The 24,789-nt window shown below is 40.0% G+C and overlaps 2 protein-coding genes across 3 annotated transcripts; one reads left to right on the plus strand and one right to left on the minus strand.

Annotated features, from left to right (window-relative positions):
• The first annotated feature begins 184 nt into the window (after nt 1-184).
• On the plus strand, nt 185-11,895 carry fbln7 (fibulin 7). Its single transcript, XM_004077532.5, has 8 exons — nt 185-464; nt 1,210-1,372; nt 3,382-3,558; nt 6,617-6,742; nt 6,828-6,965; nt 7,401-7,538; nt 7,928-8,066; nt 11,141-11,895. The coding sequence occupies exons 1-8, from the start codon at nt 387-389 to the stop codon at nt 11,511-11,513; spliced, it is 1,332 nt and encodes a 443-aa protein (XP_004077580.2). The 5' UTR covers nt 185-386; the 3' UTR covers nt 11,514-11,895.
• A 1,677-nt stretch (nt 11,896-13,572) lies between these two features.
• Nucleotides 13,573-24,263, minus strand: tmem87b (transmembrane protein 87B). Of its 2 annotated transcripts, none has more exons than XM_004077449.5 (19): nt 24,054-24,263; nt 23,324-23,384; nt 23,147-23,238; nt 22,922-23,056; nt 22,781-22,834; nt 22,524-22,689; nt 22,353-22,414; nt 21,277-21,460; nt 21,093-21,192; nt 20,914-21,007; nt 19,568-19,639; nt 17,964-18,072; nt 17,831-17,889; nt 17,656-17,759; nt 17,511-17,584; nt 17,357-17,427; nt 16,337-16,389; nt 16,228-16,258; nt 13,573-14,914 (listed from the first exon to the last, which is right to left on the minus strand). In XM_004077449.5, the coding sequence occupies exons 1-19, from the start codon at nt 24,201-24,203 to the stop codon at nt 14,873-14,875; spliced, it is 1,713 nt and encodes a 570-aa protein (XP_004077497.1). In that variant the 5' UTR covers nt 24,204-24,263; the 3' UTR covers nt 13,573-14,872. The 2 variants fall into 2 exon arrangements, with proteins under 2 accessions (XP_004077497.1, XP_078787498.1); XM_078931372.1 differs by lacking the exon at nt 19,568-19,639 and adding an exon at nt 20,347-20,420 and having other exon boundaries at nt 17,964-18,070.
• Between the last annotated feature and the right edge of the window lie 526 nt (nt 24,264-24,789).

A 24,789-nucleotide genomic window follows, 5' to 3' on the forward strand; every position in this document is an offset into this window, starting at 1 on the left:
ATAAGTTGAATTTGAAATTTGTTTTTAATTATCGCGACGACAAGTTGGTTTTACTTCAATAAAGAGGGAAGACACCAAAAATAGAATGTAAATGTAATTAAAATGCTAGCATCAGTGAGAAACTGTCCTGTCAGGTTGAGGAATATTTGTGCAGAAATGCTGCAGAGAGCCTCAGTGGGAGGGATTCCTGCTGCAGGAAATCAAGGTAGCGTGTGGAGCGCAGAGGTTCAACTTTTTCAGTCTTCCAGACTGGAGCGCATCACCACCTGATGTTCATCCTCCACTGCGCCTGAAACCTGAAGCATGGGGATTTATTAAATACTAGGCCACAATAAAGGCACCTTAGTAACTATCTGTTGGTTTGATAATAAGTGAGTTTTTAGGAAATGGCCCTGACTTTCCGGCGCAGATGTCTCCTCTTTCTTTGCTTGACAGCTATCCAAAGTGGACAGGCCACCATTCAGGTAGGAACACTTTTGCATTCAATAGATCTTCTAATATATTTTATGGGAGACACAGAATGCCTTTTTATTATGTCATCCAAAAAAGAAAAATATGTTTCATGTGTTTAGTTTTGTCCTTTTTGTGTAAAAAAAAAAAATAAAATAAAAGAAACGAATGTATAAAAATGCAACATGTAGATTTGAGTCTGCTCATGTATTGTCAGCAGCCATCATTTCCCTTCTGCCTGGAGCAGATTAAGCTCAGGACAACCTCACTAATGCATCAATGTTAGCTGTTATTGTAAAATGCCTCACAAGTGCCAGATGAGGAATGCAAAGCATGCTGCTTGGAGAAAATGTTCCAATGAGCATGTGATTAATAAAGCCTCATGAAAGGCTCAGACGCACGTTCTCTGAGAAACCCTAGAGTGTTCTGCCGGACATGTACTCTGACCAAAACAACTGTCCGTGGCAGCCATGGTGTTCCCCTTCAGGATTATACATTGCTGAATTTAAAGCCATGCAAAATACACAGGTGACCATTATTTTGGATTTAAGTTGCAGCAACATCTGCCTGACAGCTTTTGTCCAGCTGTGTAGTGTGAGATGAACAGAGGAGAGCTGTGGAACCGTCTTTAAGCCAAAGTTATGTTTAAAAACTTCATTGATCCTTTTCTCATTTAAAGTGAGGTAACCTGCAGTTTTCTCAGATTTTTATTGCCTCCATTACTGCTCTTTGTTAACAGTGTGCATGCTTTATCGACAGAGCTGCGTAGACAAGCATCAGGTGGTCGGGATGCTTCGCCAAATGGAAAAGCTCTTGAAAATCCAGGAGCTGCGGTTCACAGAAAGCATCCGGATCATGAAATCAAAGCTGGCCAGCCTGCAGAACTCGGTCTCCAGGTTACCTCAGGCTGACCAGTCAGCTGGTGAGTCGCAAACGCAGTTTATAGGCTCATCTTCATCACTGTAACAGTGCGTCCCAGTCAGCCAATGTGATCAGCAGCAGCAAAAAAACAAAGCCTGACACTGATTGCAATGCAATATATAGAAATGATGACATGCTGCTTGATGGTTCCCTGTTTGACCTCAGCTGACTGGAGTTTCCTCCAGTCTGGCTTCAAAAACAGGCATTTTGGGTTGACTGTTTCTAAATTGAGCGTAGGAGCGATCGTGCGTGGTTGTTTGTGTCCGTGTGGCCCTGCAGTGGATTGGGAATTCATCCAGAGAGCAGCCCAGCTCTGACCAGATCACTGCTGTGATAGGTTCCCAACCCCGTGTGCTGTAAATTTACAACATTACATCTTAAAAAGCTTAACAATTGTATGTAGTAGTTCTTAAACTATGCTGTTTCAAACATGCTTGTGATTTTCATGTGTCCGAACTATAAAAAAGTAAAGTCTAATCCTACAATTTGTACTAAAATTGGAACTTTGACACCTTCCTGCATGAGGAAGTGCAGATTTGTTAAGGCTTGACCTGGTTGACACTAGTGGAGTGGAGTGTTTGAAGCTCTCTGCACCTTTTTGTTAGTATGGCCACAAAACAGGCTGTGAAACTGGCTTTAAATTCTGTTTCAAGTTACATTAAAATGGTTTTAAAAAATATTAAATTTACCTTGTATAAAAACCTGTAAGAGTCCTGGAATGAAACACAAAGTAATTCTTTGTTAGAAAGGCTTGTCTGAAGAATGTTTTTTTAATAGAATATAAGCACATTTACTGATTTTCTGTGAGACAAGTGCATCCAAAATAAAGCAATGACCATAACATCTTCACACAAAATAATCCCAGCAAAAGGGAACTTGAATTAGAAATGATAAATTTGCAAATATGAAACAGAAAATAACACCTCTTGGTATGATGTTCCTTGTCTTACAAATATGTTTATTATTGCCTTTTTTTTAATAAAGATCTTGACTGAACAAATTGCATCATAAAATGAGATATAAGATGATAATCTGGCCTGGATTGTCTGAACTATATTTCTGTTTAAAGAAAAGTGAGTGTTTTAAAGGGAACTGTAACAAACTAAAACTAAAAAATATTTATTTTACAGTAAATAATATAATACCGGTACTTACTGTACTTATAATGTAAATGAAAAAGCGAGTAAGTAAAACATTTAAAGACCTTCTGTGATCAACATTTGATCTATTTTTAGACTCTTCCCAGTGGTCGTTTAATGACGATTATGCTGCTTTTAGCCAAAGTTACTTTCTAGAAAAGAAGAAGAAGAGAATCTAGTCGTCTACAAGTGGATGCATCAGAATGGAGCGGAGCAGGCAGCTGGTGGCCCACCCGGCATATTTTCTACATCTTAAATATGCTTTTTCAAATTGAATTTGTTTTTTTGTCTGCTCCAGATCCACAACGATTTGAATAAAGAAATACTCTGAAATGAAATTTAAATATTCATTTACTTTATATATGTCCTAATCATCAGAAAAACGCCACAAGAACATGATAAAAACACCAAAAACAGCATTTTCCTCCGAGGGTCTTTAAGCAAACCATTTGATCAGAGGGAAATTTTGGAAATCAAAAATGAGAGAAAAAGTAATGTTAGTCATATTTGTTATTTTGCTTTCATATTTATGAATGACTAATATTCAAATAGAATATCCCTTAAAAAAAAGGGTGTGAATATTTCCTCCACATGAGATTTATCAGTGTAAAACTCTCTATAAAGTCAAAAATCCACAGTCGCAGTGTTGTCAAGTGTTAAAAATCTTAATTTAATTTTATCTACAGAATCATTTTGATCTCCTAGAGCTGTGCTGGTCGACTGCAATTGAGACATTTGAACCGTCATTTCCCATGAAGGCTTCGGCCTGCCCAGAGACACGTGCATAACCCCGGGCAGAAAATGCCACAGGAAGGCTTATTCTGCATGTGACCAGCCTTCCTCTCATGCTCTCTCTTCCTCTCTCACACAGCTCCCACCACCTGCCCCTCCCTGGAAGCCCCCGCTCACGGGGCAAAGTTTGGATCAAAGTATTTTGTCGGACACGAGGTCCATTTCACTTGCCCTCAGGGTTACCATCTGGTGGGTTCTGCTACACGGGTTTGCCGGGACAACGGCACCTGGTCCGGTGTCGGCGCAGTCTGCAAAGGTGAGCTGCGGTTTATTGAGGAAGTCACAATCATCCTGGATTTGTAAATCCTCCACAGTCCTTTTAAACAAGGGGAAAACTTGGCAATCAGTTTGGCGGCGGCAAATTAAAACTTTCGAAACTCTTGAGAGGTGGACAAAATGTACACATCCTTGAGGGATGTGGACAGGGAGAGGTTAAAGCAGCAAAAAGAAAAGAGTCATTCTTCAGAGTCTCAGGTGCTTCGACACACTAAATGAAGCAGTTGTTAAATTTGGCATTAAATGTCTGTGGACAGAAAAAAACAAAACCCCCACCTGTACTGCATTCCACAGTGAGGTGCTTTCCCGCTCCCCATTAACAGTTTTTCTCCAGCTACTGTAAGGTAAGCCGTCCCTCCCCTCTCCCCTGCTGCTCATGTTTCTCTGGTTCTTTGACAGAAATCCCTGGATGGACTTAGTTCCAGCCAATATACCCAAACTATGCTCTGATAGCACAGAAGTATGCAGAGCATGCTGCTGATAGCCCCTTCAGCCCTCACCTGTAATACTCTTCCAAAAAAAAAAAAAATTCCAAAGTGGCATTTGACCACATGTGGTCATTTATTGGTTCCCGGTTGAAACAACACAGGAAAGCCCAACTGTCCTAAGTATTGAGCTTGTACGTGTTTTCATCCCTGCATGAGGAAACTGAATTTCACGCTCAAAGAGAGGGAGGCATTATGGGGGAAAAAAGACCTTTTGATTATTCTGTTGCACAAAGCACAGGATGGTAAAGGAGCTGAAATAGCAGAAATCTCAGTAAACATTACTGAATTTATTCACACAAGTCTGTAAACAGGTATTAGGACTCTGCCTGGACAAGAAACCCTGTTTTTACAGGGTCTTTGACACAGTCTTAACAAATACAAACAGTTTTTGAACAGTATGAATCAGCTTACCTTGTTTACCTCCCCAAACCCTTGAGATTGGGTCCTTGAATGTGCGGGGGTGTAGTACGGATGGAAAACAAAAGGCTACCCCACTTTGGTGGGACACAGCCTGGGTAGATAGATAGATAGATAGATAGATAGATAGATAGATAGATAGATAGATAGATAGATAGATAGATAGATAGATAGATAGATAGATAGATAGATAGATAGATAGATAGATAGATAGATAGATAGATAGATAGATAGATAGATAGATAGATAGACAGACAGACAGACAGACAGACAGACAGACAGACAGACAGACAGACAGACAGACAGACAGACAGACAGACAGACAGACAGACAGACAGACAGACAGACAGACAGACAGATAGATAGATCAGCTTGTCTGGTTTAGCCCCTCTGACATTAAATGAATTAACGATTTAGAAATTTCTACAGCCTCATCTCTATGGGGGGTTGACCCATACGGGTACGGCAGGTTTTTGGGTTGTCCGGCTCCGTGGAGTGTCATAGGGAGGAACAGCTGCATCGTAACTCTTGTGCTATCCTAGGCACTCTAACATTGGGAGTTGGGTCATCTAGACCCACTAGACAGTGCCCTGAACCTTTTTTCTTCAATGATTTGTGATCTTCACTGGTGTCCATGGATTACATGAAATCTTTCCACCTTTATCCACCTTTGTCATGGTAGGGAGAACACGTCAATGTAAGGGTGGGGTCATCTAAGATAGCACAAGGGTTAAGGGGACCGCAGGTGTGTGTTGCAGTTTCCTTGAGGCTCGTACAGTCACCTTAAGGGATGTTGTGAAAATGGAACGTCCCATTAGCCGTGATTGTGGTAAGCGTATCGTGAAGTACCTGTAAGGCCAATGTAAGTTACACACACTTATGACGTTCGGCAAAACTGTTGTACGTTGTCCTTACACCAAACTCTATTATCAGTAGACTGTGCAAAAATGCAGTAGCACAAGGTGTGCATGTGATACGTGACTGTCCATAGTACGCCTGAAGGATGTCCACACAAAATACACTCATATTGTCTAATTTCTTAATTTCTAACAATCAGGCTGTACGTAAAGAGCGCAAACTGATCACTTCAATAGCACCAACGGGCTGCTTGCAAAGTGTGCAAGCCTGTGTCTCACCTGTATAGGAGGACTGTACCCATTGAGTGTATCATCACTTGATAAAAAATGGCAACCAAACAAAGTCAATTTAGTCACCATTTTTTCTGCATTACGGACTCGGCCATGTTGGAGCCAGATGACGTCAGCAAGCAGTGATTGGTTCAAGTAAGTCTGAGTCAACGTTTGTCTTGTCAATCAGTAGTGAGCTTGTTGGAAGTCCACACCCCTTTTAGAGGCCTCAGTAGAATCTGTCAATCAAAAGTTGTGAAAGTTTGGCGTGAGACCAGGGGGGAGGGGTCACTCAGTCCAGTTTCCATGTACAGTCAATGGTCTCACCTACTTCTTTTCACTTTTGCATATTTTTTGGCTCGAGCTGAACAAAGTGATATGACATACAGTATGAAAACATTAGTAATGTGGGCGTGGCTAACAAAAAAAAACATCTGTTGCCAAGGATTTTCGAAAGTTTACTTTTGCTGATTCCTCTAAAAAATGACAAAGACCTGTTCGACACCTGCAGGCAACCCTAAAATAAAATTGGAGATAAAATCAACAGAAAAGCTGCCATTTGGAAACAAGTTTATTTTTATGAATATGTCACGTGCAGCTCAGATCAGGGTGTCAGGGACTGAAGGGGAGAGTGAGGGCGGGGGCAAGTACCAACTGCAGGCCATGTAACGCTGCTTGCAGCTTTAATGCATTTTTTAAAAACGCTTATTAATATGCCAAGTCTTTTTCCTAATATGAATGTTCAAAATAAATGTTCAACTACCTTTTATTCTTTTCCTAACAGTTCAGGACTTTTTTTCTCAGTCCCTCCACGATGATTTGAGGTCTGGAGGACATTTCTGCTGCAGCTGTTTTCCTTCTTTAATTAGGTGGCCTTCTCTCTGAAACCTCTTACAAGTAGCTACATATTTGTGTCTTGTCCTGTCATACAGAGATACGTGGATATTTTCTAATGCTTTAGATTTAAACTTTGAAGAATGGTTAAGGTTATGCTTATCTCCTGCAGACGTTCGCGAGTGTGCGAGCAATCCGTGTCAGAACGGAGGTACCTGTGTGGAAGGTGTGAACCACTACAGATGCACCTGCCCTCAAAGCTGGAGTGGCTCTCATTGCCAGCACCAAACACAGACAGGTCAGTGCTGCTGAGCTGGTCTCTGTTTTGATATTTTCTACAGTCAAACCTTCTTCTCTTGTCTTCTTCTCTTCTCTAAATGCAGCACCGCCCGAGTGGAGCGTCATGAATGACCCGGCGTTCAGCCGGAGACCTCGCTGTGCCCAGGTGAACCAAGCCCAGCACTGCAGCTGCGATGCTGGCTTCCACATGAGTGGCACCTCCGACAACAGCATCTGTCAGGGTGAGATGTGATTGCGCACTAAAACTTATTGATCCCAGTGGAGGAAATTCTGCCTCATTGGAAATCAATCAGCTGCATAGCAGCTCCTTGAGTCCGCATGGTTGCCTGATTGAGGCATCTCTGGAGGGGCAAAGAGCAGATGTTTCTTTAGATATTTTTTTCTAAATGGGTAAATCTTCCTTACCCCTTTACTGATTAATGTGGTTGCAAAATAAGCTATGTGTGGAACTGGTCTGTAGTGATTAAAATAATCCTCTTGAAAGGTCATGAGCTGATTAGCATCTCATAAGGCATAGTTCAAGTGTTTTTAAGTGGGAATTCTTTCGATCACAGTTATTTAAAGCTTTGCACTGCAAAATGTTGCAGCCCAGATGGCTTCCTGAAAAAAAGGGAAACCTTTCCTCTGATCACATGACTCCATGTCCTTCTGCACAGATGTAAATGAGTGTGAGGTGTACCGCCTGGACCAAGGAGGGAAACTGTGTGTCCATGAGTGTGTGAATGTCCCAGGCTCGTACCGCTGCTCCTGCCCCAGTGGCTACAAGCTACTTCGAGATGGGCGGAGCTGTGAAGGTGAGTGACAAGAAGAAACCGAGGACAGGCGCTCATTTACGGCGCCTTGGCTGCAGGTCAGGTCAGGCGGGGTGTTCGTTTTCACAGAGGAATGCCTATGCTGCTGCAATAGAAAGCAATCCTCGCTGTTTTCTTTTTTCTGATCCCGGCCTCAAACCCACTCCTTACATGTTCGCCCCTTAATCTTACCATGCCTGGAACATATGAGCTCATTTTTCCCTGCAGAAGAATTGTCAGGACACGAGGTGCTTTAGGGAGACTAAACTAAAAACCCAAATAAACAGCAAATTACCCCACCCCCCACCCCCCAGCCCACACTGTGGTGACCAGGACGAATGGAGTCGGTGTGGCAAGTTTTTCTTCTTGCTTCTTGCTGTTTTGTCTTCCAGATGTGGATGAGTGTTTGAGCCAGAAGCACAACTGCAGCCGAGGGACAACATGTATCAACACAGGAGGCGGCTATCAGTGCGTGAACCCGGAGTGTCCCCAATCGCACGGCAACGTCACCTACGTCAAGACATCTTCCTTGTAAGCTGAAACTTCTCAGTGTCACTGTGACTTGGTGTCCATTTACGTCTCAGTTTGTGTTTACATGAACACATATTAAAGCATTATTCCATCTATTATATCTTAAAAGGAAAGGGCTTTTCTAATGAGCCATGACATGCCGAATAAGACCAGGCAATGAGGAATTAATGGGCTCCAGGTGGACATTTCAACTTAAAAGCTCGGAAAAACAGCAAAATAAACAGATGGTTGTCCCATTCAGGTGTGTCGGTGTTCCACAGCAGTGACACCCGCCTAAACTACTGAAATAGAAGCTTGAATGTTAAACAATTTGGGATTTTTTTGATAGTTCCAAGTCTGAAAAATAAGCCAAAAAATGTAGCCGCAGTAGTGTGACATGTAATTACAGTCATGCTTAGTTGGACTTTTTCCTCTTGAAATTTCTGCTTCCTTTCTCTTTAGAGCCTAAAGTGGTGTTGAAAAGTAAATCCAACTCACGGTCACTGTAAACAGTCTCACATTTAACAAAAATTATATAGATGTTGTGGCTTTTTTCATGTCCCACCTCAGAAAGTTTAAACGGAATTAGCCTTCCCAACACCTTTATTATTGGCAGAAATGACAAATAATTTAATGTTCTATCACTATAAAGTAACACAAAAAGTCTTATTGTCTTAACTTTGCATTGGTAAAATGATTAAAATCAAACACATTAAACTATGAAAAATACAATTTGCACAAGAGATGTTTCAAGCAATTTGCAACGGATATCCCGGACGAGCCCCCAGTTGTGTCACGTATAGAAGATCACTTTGAGGAACCTTAACCTAATAAACACAATTGATTGATTTTTATGGTCTTGTATTAGTAAAAATAAACAAAAAGGGAGGAGGGGCCAAAGAAATGAGATGAATTGAAAGGCCCAACTATCGTTTCCCCAAAAATAAAAGTCGGTCTGACTTCTCTACAAAAAAGAAACCAAAGCATAAAACAAGTGGCATCAACTTTACCTAGTGTGTACAACAAAAGATAGAGTACATGGAATGTACAGTGTACATTATTTTTTTATTTTTAAAATGCAATTTCCTTGAGAAACCAGGGACCGCTTTATCTTAAGCTAGTTCCAAACAACAGCTTATCTGTGTGGCCACCTCATGACAAAACAATATTTTTAAAATTATAAATCAAGTGAATAGCTGTATGTGTGTTAAGTGGCTTTTGAATCAAAGGTCATGGTCTCACACAACTTTAGAGGTTGTCAATTGTCACTTGGGTCCAAATTTAAGAGGCTAAGGTCATATTAAACTGTATGTGGGTCATACTCCACAGAAGAGGTTCAATGGGATTCACATGGGTCAAGTGTGAAGGCCACGCTGCTCTAAACCCAGCTCCAAAGACATGTTTGTAAAGAAAGCCAAGTTGGACTGGGATGCTGCAACCAATGGGGAGTCATTTTCATGGTTGTTAAAGTGAAAACGCCACGCCATAATTTAGGTGATCCTGGATAACAATCTGAAATCACAACATGCCTAAAAGTGGCACAGTTGCAGCATGAAAAAGGCATTCTTTTAAACCCTTGTGCTATCTTAGATGACCCCACCCTTACATTGACGTGTTCTCCCTACCATGATAAAGGTGGATAAAGGTGGAAAGATTTCATGTAATCCATGGAGACGAGTGAAGATCACAAATCATTGAAGAAAAATGGTTCAGAGCACTGTCTAGTGGGTCTAGATGACCCAACTCCCAATGTTAAAGTGTGCCTAGGAGAGCACAAGGGTTAATTTGATTTTTTTTTTACAGACTTCTTTATTTAACTAAGGTTAAAAAAATGACATAAGTTGCAGAAACAGTATATTAGAGAAAAGGTTAAAAAAACAGCCGGCAGGAGAAATATGCCGCTGTATTTTACAAAATGTGGTGCAAAACTACTATATGGCTCTGTTTAGTAAAAAAAAAAGGTGACTTTTGAATCATAAAAAGATGCTTTAGTTCTGTTCCTAAGCCTAAACAGATAATTATAAATCCAAATAAACCCAAAAATAGAATAAAAAAAAGAAACATTATCTCCACACCCTACCTTATTCCTTTAGCAAACCACTAAGTTAAAGACCCACTGCGATGAAAATTGTGTTTTTGGTGATTTTAACATGTTCTTGTAGGATTTTAATCATGATGGAGGACAGTGGTGCTTTTTCATTTTCACAATGTAACTGCATCAAATGACTCAAAATCAATCCTTTCTGTTAATCCATTTTAACCCTTGTGCTCTCCTATGGAGTCAAGATGACCATTGACGTGTTCTCCATACCATGACAAAGGAGGATAAAGGTGGAAAGATTTCATGAAATCCATGGACACCAGTGAAAATCACAAATCAATGAAGGAAAAAGGTTCAGAGCACTGTCTAGATGACCCGACTCCCAATGTTAAAGTGCCTAGGATAACACAAGGGTTAATGATCAAATTAGATATTTCTAACTGAAATTTGCTAAATATTATTTGAAAAGGAAATGTCAAATACCAATTTTCTTTATCCTTTTAATTAAGTGACAGAATGAGCGGTGTTGAAGAAGAAAAAGAAAAAAACGGTTTGGCGGATTAATTTTTGATTTTGAGTCAACAAATGCAGCTTCATTTTGAAAACGAAAAAGCATTTCTAGTATTGACTTTAATATTTAATTATGTTACAAAAATGCATCCATACAGGAGCGGACAAAAAAACAAATAGGTTTTTTTACTGCCTGCTCTGCTCCATTCTGATGCATCCACTTGTAGACGACTAGATCCATGAACGTTTTTGTTTCCCGTGTCTGAGCTGCCATCTTGATTTAAACTGTACGTCTGGATAGCTCCAATATTGCATTTTTTTTGCACCGGTAATGTTAAGTTGGGGTTGTAAGCTAGCGGGAGAGGGTGTAAACAGAGAACTCTCAGTTATTGCATAATCGCAATTAAAAGACCACTGGGAGCGCCTTCAAAATAACTATAAAAAAAAAAAAAATTGAACTTGAAAGATTTTGGGAGAATTCAAAATATTTTGTATAACCGTTCCACAGAAATCCTTACATATCTGCTGTGTTTGTGTCTTGTAGTCAGTGTGAGAGAAATCCCTGCCCCATGGACAGCCGCTCCTGCCACCTGGCTCCTAAGACCGTGTCCTTCCACTACCTGTCCCTGCCCTCCAACCTGCAGATTCCTGCAACCCTTTTCCGCATGGCGACCGCCGGCGCCCCCGGCCGCCCAGGGCCCGACAGCTTGCGCTTTGGCATAGCGGGCGGGAACTCGCGGGGCATCTTCATCATGCAGCGCTCAGACAGGCAGACAGGTGAGCTGATCCTGGTGCAGCCGCTGCGCGGGCCTCAGGAGATCAGCGTGGACGTGGACATGTCTGAATACACAGACCGCACCTTTCAGGCCAAGCATGTGGCCAGGATCCACATTCTGGTTACACCTTACAATTTCTGACCACAAAATTGGAGTTGACACTGAAACCTGGAGGAGGAGCTACGAAGAGCGCATAATGAGCACAGTCCAACAGAAAAAATAAATAGTTAGATCCTGGTTTGTGTATGATGTATCTCGCTAAAGAGGCTGACACAATATTAATGCATCACAATGACATTAGTGCTCACAAAGCTCTAACTTATTGCAAGGTTTGCCACGGTCTACGTATATTTTTGATCATATTCTGTATATTTGTTTTTTATTAACATGCTTGGCTTATTTGAGGCTCCACTCCTTGGATGAAAGGAGTCTCTTTCCATGTTTATTCTCCTTCACATTACCTGTTCTTGATGTTATTCAGACTTTACTGAATTTCAGACAGAAATAAAGTCAGTTCCGTATAGTTAGAGGCTGCTATGGTGATGCTCATCCGTGAAGTTTTAAATGTCCTTTGTGGCGGTTTTTCTTTACACTAAACAAGCAAAGAGAATGAATAATGCAAACTCTTGAATATTTGATAAATGGCAGCTGGAGGGATCTCTGTGACTGAACGATAAGTCCAGAAATGCGACCTTCAAAGCGAAACTTTGAGCCTCATTTTTTTTTTTTTTGGACCTAAGTGACCAGAAAAAGTGTCACATTTTTAAAACAAGCTTTTAGAGTTTAATAAATGTTTGCACTGATTCTCACCTGGCTTTGCTCACATCTTAGCTGCAAAAAATGTGCCAGAAGAAGGTGCATGCTTTCAGGCAGAATCCAAACACAATTCCCGACCACATCCGATGATCCCCCATCATCCAATGTTGGCATGCTGTACCTTTTACCTGTTTACAGGTAAAAACCAGTCACTGGAGATCATTGGAGAGCTAATTATCAGGTGGTTTTTGCAGAGTAAATTCACAGAGCGATCTGCGGTGCTGATGCAGACCTCAGTGAGCACATTAGCAAACTAGTTGATGCTTAACAACACAGTACGTGTTAACAATAAGTTAATAGTGGATGAACTCAAGTATCTGTTCTTGAACCCCAGAGTTCTCTTTTCTCCGTGGTGTTTTTCTCCTATCTGTTCTACATTATTTTTAGCTTTTGACATTTTTTTTAATTAAAGTTCTTGTGTTTGATGTTGTTAAACTGCAAAAAATTGGAAGGAAAATTAAGAAAAATTATACAAATGAAAGAAGGAAATGCTAAAGCATCCTTTAAAAGATAAATGTTAATGTAAAAAAAAAAATAGATAAATGTAGCTAAATAGAAATTAATATTATGGTTTGGTTATAATATTTGTGTCTTATTTCTATTATCTAAAAGCAAAACTCCCAAAATAACATTTACCATAAGTAACAGAACTAGTCAAATTTACCACTTTTTCTCTCCAGAAGATCCAATTCCTTACAGGCTGCAGCAAATACTTGTATTTTTAAAATGTTCAACACAAATGCTGCAGCAAATGTCTTTTTGATGATCATGCAGTCAGAATGAGTAAATGCCCCAATAATATTCCAGTTTTTATAATACATTTTTTTTCCATGCCAAATAATTTACAGTAAATAAAAACATTTTTATTAAATTATTTTTAGCAACTTCATTTATTTCTTTCTTTATGATTAAATCCTCACATTTTACTTTAATTTCTCTCTGGAATGTGGGATTTGCGAGACACAAAAAAGAGCATCTAAAGTCTTAAAACTCAAGTCGAGTTTTTATTGGCAGAAACGTTCCCCTGATACCAAATTTTATTTAATGCGAAGGGACTGAACACACTTCCTGAGAGGGAAGAGTGAAGAAAAGGGCTGGGAATGAACAGACCTAATCCAGCTTTTATCACAATTTATCCAAACACCTGTGGAATTAGTAAAAAGAAAACTAAATCAGCCAAAATCCATCCGGTCATGCAGTGTCAGCCTGCCCTTAAAAGCACAAATATAAGCAGGTTTCCAACGAAAACCACATTAGAAAAACACTCTTAACACTTAAAGGGCTTCAGGATGTGAAAAAAAATGTAAAGGAGGGTTTAAATTTTACATTTACTTACTCCAAACTCACAAAAATAAAACTTAAAGTAAAATAAATAAATAAAAGCTTTCTGAGAATCCAATACCATCATTTATTTAGTAAACACACAGAAAAAGAAAAGCCGACATTTAGCAATGTATGTGCAAAATACGAATTCAAAACAATAAAAACCTCAAGCATACCAAAAAAAAACATGAATTAACATCCATTTATTTACTTACTTACTCAATTAAGTACACTTAAGACAAAAATAAATAAAGAAAATACTTAACAGTGATTAGCACATACTTTTATTTTGAAAAACAGAATCTGCTTCTGCCCAAAATCGTACCGTCCTGTCAGAAAAATGAAGGCAAATCCAAAATTAAACACAAGCAATACAACTCATAAGCTCAAAAAGGTCAAGTCGTTTTAGTTTGAGATGTCAAAAACATGCTTGAACGGAGAAAGATGTGGACGCCGCATAAGACGCCTTTAAAGTGCAGATGAGAAGACGAGCTCGGGTTTGCAGTGATCTCAGATTGTAATGGTGGGAGAAAGAGACTTTCAGAAAGTCCCATTCAGAAGCAGTACAGCTTTTTCCTCTTTAATACAGCGATTAAAACCCCAGACAGGTTAATGAGAGCTCATTTCTTTCAATGTCGAGTTCCAAAAAGAAGAAAAAAAGCAAAAATCTGGACCTTCTCATCTCCAACAACTGAAAAACACTGGACTGCAGCTGCAACCACAGCAGAGGAGAGGAGAGCAGCGTGCCCGGGAAGGACGGCTTTGAAACTCCCCAGATGTCGTGTCCAACTCAAAGACTCCACCCGAAAAACCCACAAGCCCCAAAGGATCCACCAGGAATATCCCAGCATCCAACACTGCAAGAGGCTCAGAACAAAATCAGCCGTTTCTGCCAGAACTTCTGGATATCTTCAAAGAAAGATCCCCAAAGTAAGTTGGACTCTTTCACTTTTTTTTTTTTGTTTACAGTAAACTGACTTTTTATTTTTCAGTATTAAAGAAAGGACTAAAATGTATTGCTTCCTAATCGCAATCCAACAATAAGGAGGAACGTTTGACAGAGGAACATCTGTGCACCTAAACTTGCCTTCCCTCAAAAGACACGTAAAAAGAGAAATGAAGACCCGCTTTGACATGAACGAATAAATTCTTTGGAAAAATGACTGAAATGGTGTGCAGGTCCCCTCACAAAGTGCTGCCTGAACCGGCCTGCGCAGCATCCCCAGCGCAGGAGGACACCCCAAAGGTGACCTTCCCCTCCACCTGTCTGGACGTCTCGGGAGGAAGCCCTTTCTCCTGTTTTACGGGAAGGCGCCGTGTTCTTCCTTCCACTTCAGCAGTTGTTTGGAAACGGTTTCACTTCATTCCAGCTTCGACATCTCGTACTTGGTCGTCATGATTTCCTGGAACACCACACAGAAGATAAAACATTGAAGGTGTGCGCTCCGGTAGAAGTGAGGGGCACACACACGCGGGTCTGGTGAAGAAACGTCCCGCCGAGCAGAAACCGCCAAAAGCATCAGAGTAGAAGTTGGCAGAAAAAGCAAATAAATTCGGCGGTTTCCTGCAGTCGTGTTTTGTCTTCCCGACTTGGGAGTCTTTCAAAAAGTCGTCACACTTGGCATCACAGCCGGGACAGGAAACGGACCGGAGCAGCTTTGTTCTGATTTTATACACTTAGGAGTTTAATAAAATAGGAACTATTTAATACTTGTAAAGATTTTAAACCTGTTTTTTTTTTACTTCTCTTTGCTTAACAACTTATCAAGCTTTTATTTAAATCAGCAATGCAGAGATTTTTATGTCTAATAAAGAGCTAGGATCTAGAAATAAGGAAATGATTAATAAAATGAGCCTAAATTCTTTTGCTCCAAACTCTTGATGATATAAAAACTTCATTTAAGACTCAATAAATCTCAAAACTGTAACTTTTGGTTCCATTTTAGGGATTTTAGAGTTCAATAAAAGTTAGACTGGCATTAATTTTTAATATTTTGGAATCCAAAATGTTGATTTATGTTCCAAGAATGTGCTAGTTTTAGATTTTATGAGGATTTATTAAGATGGACCAACTTAAGACTTTCTGTTGCTGGAATCAAAAGGAACAAGAATTCATAAAACTAAAAAACTACAAGCCAATTGCTTAGAACTAACAAAAATACTTTTATCAAACAGTTTGCTTTTTTACCTTATTTTTCCCTTTTCGAATGCTTGTTTGGAACTCCTCGTTTCAAGATAATTTGACTATCTTTTTGTGATTTTCCTCTTAAGTTGGTGTTCTTTTCCTATTTCTAGGCTTCCTCTTTGTGCAGTAATAATACGGGTCAGCCTGATGAAGGTTCCCAACTTCCGTTTGTTTCATCGGGTTATTTGTTAGCATTTCTTCACATTTTGGAACTACATTTGCTGGAAGAGTCAGACCAGAGATCTGAACCTGATCAGCGGCATTTCACGTTCCGACAGTGAAGCTGAAGGGATGCACCACTACAGACATGAAGAACTGGGAGCACTGAGACAAAGAGTTCATTCTATGATGATGGCTACAGATTTCAGAGCTCAGGGAGGAAAAACGAAAGCGGATAAAACATCTTAAAGAGCTGTAAATATAGCCCATATATACAGCAGAAACGTCAGTTAAAAAGGAACTTTTGTGCAGTTAGTCAATGAAAAAAATGCCTCGTGTGTGAGTCATGTTTTTCTTTTATGTAGCTCCTACCTCATCGGAGTCGAGCAGGACGGGCAGAGCTCTGGAAAAAAAAAAAACTCTTACAAACAGCTAGAAAAATGACAGATAAGCAAATCCATGAATGCAACAGGATGCTTACACATCACTGAGGGAACTAGGAATGTTATCCTCCACCCATTTCAGGTCTTCATCCTGGAAAAGTGGGCAGAGGGATGAACCAGAGCACACACTGCCATCTGCTGAAATCAGACCTTTTGACACGTTTTTACCAAACTACAGTGTTATATCTGCTGAGACTTAGAAGTCCCGATCCGATCATCTTTGATCTTTTTCAAAGTTTTTCAGTTATAATTAAACCTGTTGTTTTCTAGGACATAGTTTCTGCAGAACAGCAGACTATTGGAGCAGAGTAAGCCCCTCCCTTCCCATCATCCATCTGCTTACACACTTTCCCGCCAGCTTAATGCCCTCACAATCCCAAGCTAACATTAAAAAAAAAAAAGATGCAGATGTAAGATTGAAGCTGTCAGCTGAATAACTTGAATAAAGAAGTACTTAAAAATGCATATATTAGCTTAATTTTCTTCATACATGTCCTCCATCGTCAAAAAACTGTTGAGAACACCCAAAACTCGATTTTCATCAGAGTGGGTCTAATGCCGTACGCGATTCGTGGGTCAAACTCAACTCTTTTTGGACGCGAATTGCTTCTCCAAAAACGTGTTCATGAAACAGACGTCCCAGATGCGTGTGGGAGGAGCTACTGTTTTTAGCCTCATTGCTACATGGAGCGGTGTCTGTGTGCATCTCATTTACAATGCATGAAATGATTAATTTTTTATTGATTTATTTTAAAGCGTCAGAAAGTACCTCTCCATGTCTGGGTTCATTGAATGCATCATGAACAAAGCTGAGTCCCTGATTGGTTGATGCGTCTTCTTCACCAAAGTTCAGATTTTTAAACCCTGGACGTACCGTGCCGCATAAATTATTGCTGCGACGCTCAAATTGCGCCGCGCTGGACGCTAAAACTACGAAGGACCTGAGATCGCATCTGCGCACTAAAACTGGACGCATCTGCCTTACGGAACGCGTTCGGCGTAAACGTAGCTTTAAGACGGTTGAACTATTTATCAGAGAATGCTGTTTTGTTGCTTACCTGGTTTGTGTCCGCTGATTTAGCTGAACCGTTTATCTCGTTTTTAGCTGCTCTCAACTTTATTCCATCAGCTGAAAATAAACAAACGTGAAAAAATAAAATATAAAAAAAGGTTCCAGAACATGAACTTTTCCTGATTAAATTATATCTGTACCAAGATTTGCAGAAGCGACGAATTCTTCAATCTCCTCGTCATCAGAGTCATCCATGAGAGGCGTGAAAGCGTACCTGGAGACGTCAAACGCAGATTAGAAACGTCTAAATTGAGAGTCAGCGTGAAGTCCAGCAGCTCCGCTAACCTTTGGTTGTTTGCAGACGGTCGCCATAGGAACATGATGACGAGCAGGATGACGGAGAACAAAAATCTCCAGAAGGCATCCTCCACCCACAGCTCAGTCCAGTCCTTCAAACACACAGCAGGAGATCAGCAGGAGAAGACGCCAAACGCCATCAGCGACCTGGCGGCGTACTTACGGACTGACAGCTGGCCAACTGAAACCTTTTAGCATCCCAACCCATGAAAATGATCGAAGCTGAGGGAGAAAACGGAAATAAATCAGAATCTGGATGCGAGACGTAGAGCATTAGTGAAAACGACTTTACTTACCAAGAACAGCAAATATTAAAGTATTAGTGAAGTGCCTGTAGAGAGACAGTTTCACAGGGTTTCTCCTCAACTTCAGAGTCTTGATGGTTTGTGCCAGACTGACAAAGATGTTAGCAGTAGTCAAGGAAAACAGATTTTCACTAAGCATGAAACTTAATTATCCAAAAAAAAACAAAAACAAACATATGTTTTCAAGCTCAAAAAAGGATCATTTCTATCCAGACAACTGAACAACAACTGTTTAAATGCAGATGGCAATAAAGCGATACACTTACAAACTTTTTTACTGTTCAAACAAAAATATTCACATCTTTAAAATTCATATATTTTTAAATATTATTGAGCGACTAGCCTGTGTATGCTTTCAGGTTTTTCTCCTGCACAGGTCAGAAAAGACATTTATTATGCTTAAATACTACTTTATATTTGTGTGGATTTTCACATTTAAAGCAGGAGCAGCTCAGCCCTAACACTGCCCCCTTGTGGTCAAAGAATGTATAGCACTCTGATAGTAACCACAGAAAAATCATTGCAGATGGGTCACAGGAAAAAACATACTTAAAAAACCAAAATCAATTCTGACACTTTTGCTAGTTTTCTTCTAGATTTATCAGATCTTTACACTCAGTTTTAACCACTGACTGATTTGAGTACTGAACTCAGTGACCCAAACAGGAAGAAGCCAAAACGCCATAGACTTCTACAGAGAAATAAACAGCTATTACTCAATCATCCTGCTCTGATACCTTTTCCTTAAGATAATAACATTTTAAACATGTGACAGACTTCGTGTAGCTCAGTTTCAAGTGGTGGGGGTGTAGACCTTCAACAAGCTTACTCCTGATTGGTGAGAGTGGTTGCCATAGAAACCTCAACTGGAAAATGCGATTCGATGTCTTCTTCTTCTTCTTCTTCTTCTTCTTCTTTCTCTTTCGGCTTTTCCCATCAGGGGTCGCCACAGCGAATCATCCTTTTCCACCTCACTCTATCATGAACATCTTCTACCCTAACGTTAGCCAACTTCATGTCCTCTGTTAAGACATCCATGTATCTCCTCTTTGGCCGTCCTCTTGCCCTCCGGCCAGGCAGCTCCATCTCCAACATCCTTCTACCAATATATCCACTATCCCTCCTCTGAACATGTCCAAACCATCTCAGTCTGGCTTCTCTGACTTTGTCGCTAACACAGGCAACATGAGCCGTCCCTCTGATGTACTCGTTCCTTATCCTGTCTAACCTGGTCACTCCTAAGGAGAACCTCAACATCTTCATCTCTGCTACCTCCATCTCAGCCTCTTGTCTCTGTCTCACTGCTACCGTCTCTAACCCATAGAGCAGAGCTGGTCTCACCACTGTCTTGTACACCTTTCCTTTGAGTCTTGCTGGCACTTTTCTGCGATTCGATGTCCATATCGCAAAAAATAAAATAAAAAAGGTGACTGAATTGACTTCATTTGATGGGAAACCTATGATGTCACACTCATATACAGTCAATGGTTTTAACCGAAAAAATAGTGGCAGAGTGACCGTGACCACCACCTCTCAGGTGGGTGAGGAGGGAATGGAGTGACACTAGGAAAGACGGCAGGAGCACAAAAGGATATCCACCAGCATAAAGAGGAATCAAGCAGAGCCAGGGGAATATTGGCCAGCAGGGCAAGGTCAGAGTCTTTTGTCTATAGGGGGGGACACAGCAGGATCAAAGGATGCAAAGAGGAGGAGGAGGAAGATGTGGGACAAGACTCATTATAAACACAGAAAAACCCACAATAAAAAGAACATTTAAAGTAGGGATGTCCCAGTCAGGCTTTTTTAGGCTGATTCCGGGTCATTTCATTTTGCAGATCCCGAGTCCTGATCCGATACTTTTGTAATCAGATCCAGCTTTTCCCTGATTATTTTTTTTATTAGCCATAGTTTATCATTTAACAATTTAAACAGATCATTTCTGCAAAGTAGCTTGAACAAACTTTAAAAAAATAGGTGATAACTATTGATGTGAGAAAGATCGGTGGCTGTGGCTTTAGTCTCTTCAGGTCTATGTCACACTCGTATACAGTCTTTGTGGCAATAAAATGTTTTGATCCGTTCATGATGTGCAGACTTCTAGTAGAGTATTCATCTGTAAAAATAAGCTTTAATATATATCCTGGATCATAATAAAAATAATACGGGATACAATATCCGATTCTAATTAAAACCACATAATTTATGATCACATGATCAAAACGGGACATCCTCAATTTAAACTTAAATCCAACACCTCTTGAAGTTTGTGAGTGTACATCATCAGATGCTTCAATAATTGCAGACAAAATATCAGCTCAGTGCACTAACAGTAGCTTTAACCCCTAGATGTTATTTAAGGTGGTACTGGAAGGATATGAACCACAAGGCGCACGACTCAAACACGGCCAGAACAATCGCTGTCATGAGAGCGGGGCCGTTGTCCCGACCCTTCACGGTTCGTTTCAGAACCAAGAAAAGGTTGTGTAGTCATATTAATATATTATATAGACAAAATGGGTTCAGATGATGACAAACGCATTTACAGTGGTCCCTCGCTATATCGCGCCTTCACACTTTTGTTTTTTATTTTAAAATTCTGCTTGCTTTTTTTTCAGCAATATAATTGATCTCCTTCGTGCCATGTCTCCTGTACAAAAGCGTTCGGGTTGCCAAATTCACATAAAGCAGATCTTTGTTTTCATTCTACAAAACTGAACTTGTAAGGTTCGAACTTTGAGAATTAAAACAAGACAGAAAAGTGTGAAAATGTTAATGTCTGGCTAAGAAAATTGTATAAAATGCGTAGTGAGGGGATTTAAAGCCTTAAAGCCGATTTCCCCTGACGCTGGTAATCTTTAAATTGTAAACGAGGGGCCACTGCAATGCAATTTCTAAAGAATATTTCTCAATTTAACTTTTCATTTTGACGTGTCTTACTTACCCCAGTAATCCTCAGGACACCTTCAACACAGGCAAATCCAAAGTAAAGGACTCCAAGCCCCACAACTCTGTGCATCACGGTCCCCAGTCGAGGCCTACAAATACACAAACAGCATTTAAAAAAAAGAAAATGAACAACCAAAGTCATGTTTGTTAAGAAATAAATAGGGTTTGACCTACTTTATAATCCCATAGCCCAGACTGACAATTATGACCAGCAAGCGAGCCAGAGTCCTCTTCAGGGCTGAGACCAGCTCGGCAAAGATCAACAAACCCGGAGCTAAAGAGAAGAGCGCCGGTTCAAAAGCGAACAGAAGATTAGAGAAGAAGAAAAAAAAGTTGCCGGTCGTTCGAGGACACTTACAGGCCGAGCCAACAACGTTGGTGTTTTCATATTCGGCGCAGAAGACCGCCATCTCCACCATCCCCAGGAAGATGACCCCTGCTATCCAGAACTGGATCCTCAGCAGATCCTTCCAGTAACAGGCCGCCCAAATGAACCACAGCAGGGCGTAGAGGATGTACACGACACACATGACCATGTAGAACTACAAAAAACACACAGGAAACCAGTCCCATTCAAAGTCAAGGCTTCAGTTCAGATGCTCCTCTATTGAGTTCTTTGGGTTAGATATCAACATGTTCATGAAGAACAGATGATATAGAACCACAACGGATGAAACCCAGACAGAGCTTTCACGCACGGAGGAGGAGTGATGGTGAGGTGGGCTTGTTCCGCCGAACATCCTGCTGAGTTTATTGTTAAATTATCTGCAGACTTAAACCTTTCTATTAGAAAAATTCAGCCGTCTGACAGATCAGGATGTTAACGGGTGACCCAACAGACCTACACGCTTAACGTGAGATCCTAAAAAAAATACAATAAAATAAAAAGTTTACTGATTAAATAATGCATTACTTGTATTTGTTATTTTTGGTTAGGAAAAGAAAACTGGAATCTGTCCGGCTACTGTAAGTATTATTTTTTACTTATACAATTTCTTCAGGGCCTGAAGAAATTGTATCTACTTTTCAAACAACTTTGTTTATTTACCTCTGAAAAGATGTTTCCATTATAATAAAAATGATTTTTTTATTTATCGGTAAGCTGAAAAAAAGTTTGCTATGTGTATATATATTTAAAAACACAAATCAAAGAAATGTTTAAACCGATTTGAGTTGCAGTGTTTGGTAAAGAGACAATCAGTGTAAATAAAGAAAAGAAAAGGAGAGAGAAAAAATGTTTTATGTAAAGGATAAAACATCTTTACTGCTGGACTGACTTAAACTAAATGGTCAAACTCTAAAAGAAACATTTTTTTAAGAAATATTTTTGTAAAAAGTTGTACTCTGATGGCAGTTGTATTTTAAGTGGCTGTACAAGAAGAATTAATCTGAGGAGTTACAAACTCAAAGTGCTTTAAGCAATCATCTACTTACAATCATTAGTGGCCATTCAGTGACAGAAATAAAGCCATGGCTGCCTTTCATCACCACGTTAACTGTTTATAAAGTAAAAGCAATGTATTAGAAAAATGATAGATCATATTTAACAACTTATTATTATAGAAAGCTGAGGAAAAAGGCAGCAGATAACGTCAGATTTCTCACATTTTAAATTCCAGTTGGCCTCTTTGGTGGATAAAACCTTAACAACCAGCAGGTAAGGTCCATCCCTCCATGTGGTGGCTATGACCCCATCTCTAATCTTCATTGCTCCGTCCTTCGAGGAGCTGCTGTCGTACTCTTCTGTGAGCCATTTAGTGTAGTTTTCATCCTAGAGCATCAATGTAGTTTGAAGGTTTTTTGAAGTGAAGAAATTAGCAGCTGATCAGATTATTCTAAATGACAAACTTGTATATTCCTACCTGCATCCAATGCGGGTCAGGTGGACTGACAAGACGAGGGTTTGCCTTGGCTTTCTGAAGGAAGAAAGTTAAAAATGTTGGCGTGGTAAAATCTCACGTTGTGGACTGTCAGATGATGGTGGTGTAATGTAACAAACCCACTTTAAGCATTTGGAATGAGCTCGGTCCATTCTTGCACTTCATAGGGCTGTATCTGTGTTCGATGTACTCTCCCTGCCCGAGGGGATTCGGGTCCAGGCTCTCCCCGTGGCTCAGAGGCGTCTTGTCGTACATTTCCTACGGAATTCATGAATCAAATAAAATTCAGCAAAACTGGGAGAGAGAAAAAAAAACAGCCAACAAATAAAACGATGTCTTTCAGCTCACTTCTAGATTGTTGAATTCATTGTGGCAGGGGTAATATTTTAGGAGCCAGTGGATGGTGACGCTCACTTCCTCAGGACAAGCGAAAGACACAACTAAAAACAAAGAATTTTTGTGACATTTTTTTCAACCATAGAACTTTTTCTTTAGCTTAACTACAAACTTGTGGCCATCCCTTACCTTTCAATTCAATATCCGTGCCTTTAAACATGGATTTTCTCAAGTGCAGCGGCCTTGAGGTCTGCACAGTAAATCATGTTTGTTAAATACATTATCATAAAGGATAATAACTTTGCTGACCTCCCTATGCACTAAGATATAAACCATTTGTTACTGATATGTCATACAAAAATAAATTTAACAGCCAATTTGGAAATATATGTATAATAGTCATTTCATTTATTTTAAACTAAAATGCCCTAAACTACCAGGAACTAATCTGAAATGCAATACAACCAGACAAAAGTAAACCTGAAACTTTTAGTGCTTTCAATTATTAAACTGTTTTCCATTACTTAACAATTCGTGGAAAATAAACAAATCCTCCTTTTGAAAAATAAAAGGGGGAAAAAAAATTCGTTCAAATTCTCATAGCTGGTAAAGAGATGCAAAAATGTATTGGGGATGTATGTATTCTCCTATTTGTTGTAATGTTTTAACATGTGTAGCCGCTTAGCTAAAGCTAGTTTGTACTGGATTACTTCACAAGATGAGCTAATTATCTTATAGCATGTTTAACTGCTTTTCTGATAATTCACGAGTACTTTAAAAGGAATACTTCAGAGTTAAGTCTTAAAACAGTCATCTTTGAATCAGCTAGATTGTGACCTGTCATCTTAAAACGAGCTAACACACTTACACAGCGCAGGTCTAGCTAACGTTAGCCCCAGCTACATTAGCCGATACTCACATTAACGACTGTTCGTGTCCAAATTCCCGTCTCTGGCGCTGCCACGGCTTCATCTAGACGACTTGCAAAAATTAAAGAATAAACCAACCAGGAACGAAAAACTCCTGTGCCCGGACAGCTCCACGTCCGCACCCTGACTCCAGCTGCCATGTTTGTGTGCCGCGTTAGAGCACTGTCATGTAGGAGGCGCCGTGAACGCAACACTCAGAAATGTAAACACGGTTAGTCCCGCCCCCAGCCGCAAAGCCTGAAGCCCCACGTGATCAACACTGATTTAACTGATGGGAAATATGTTTGAATCCCACATCCCCACACACTCCTGATCACAATTTGCATAACTTTAATAAATTATAACTTTAAACTCCTCAATCTGAAGGTCAGAAGTAATATGGATAAGGAATCTGATTAGTAATTAAACCACTATCAAATAAACAGGAGCCCTGCAAAAACTGTCTAAATGCCAACAGCTGAAGTGTGCAAATGATATTTAAATAAGCTAAAAATAATTACTCAAACCGTGATCTGCCTTTAAGAAAAAAAAATTGAAATGGAAAATCTGGAGGAACATCCACAAATTCATGAGCGCTTCTGCTTTTGCTGATTTTCAACTGTATTATAAAAAACTCAATTTTTGGTTGTCATTGTTATAATTACAGTGGTGCCTTTGGTAATTGGAGCACTCGAGGAAGTAACCCCCAAGCTGGAGGAGTGGCTACAACAGATACCTGGAAAGACA

Source organism: Oryzias latipes, chromosome 15 (assembly GCF_053564925.1).
Source record: "Oryzias latipes strain Hd-rR chromosome 15, Olatipes_Hd-rR_3.1".
Classification (NCBI taxonomy): domain Eukaryota; kingdom Metazoa; phylum Chordata; class Actinopteri; order Beloniformes; family Adrianichthyidae; genus Oryzias; species Oryzias latipes.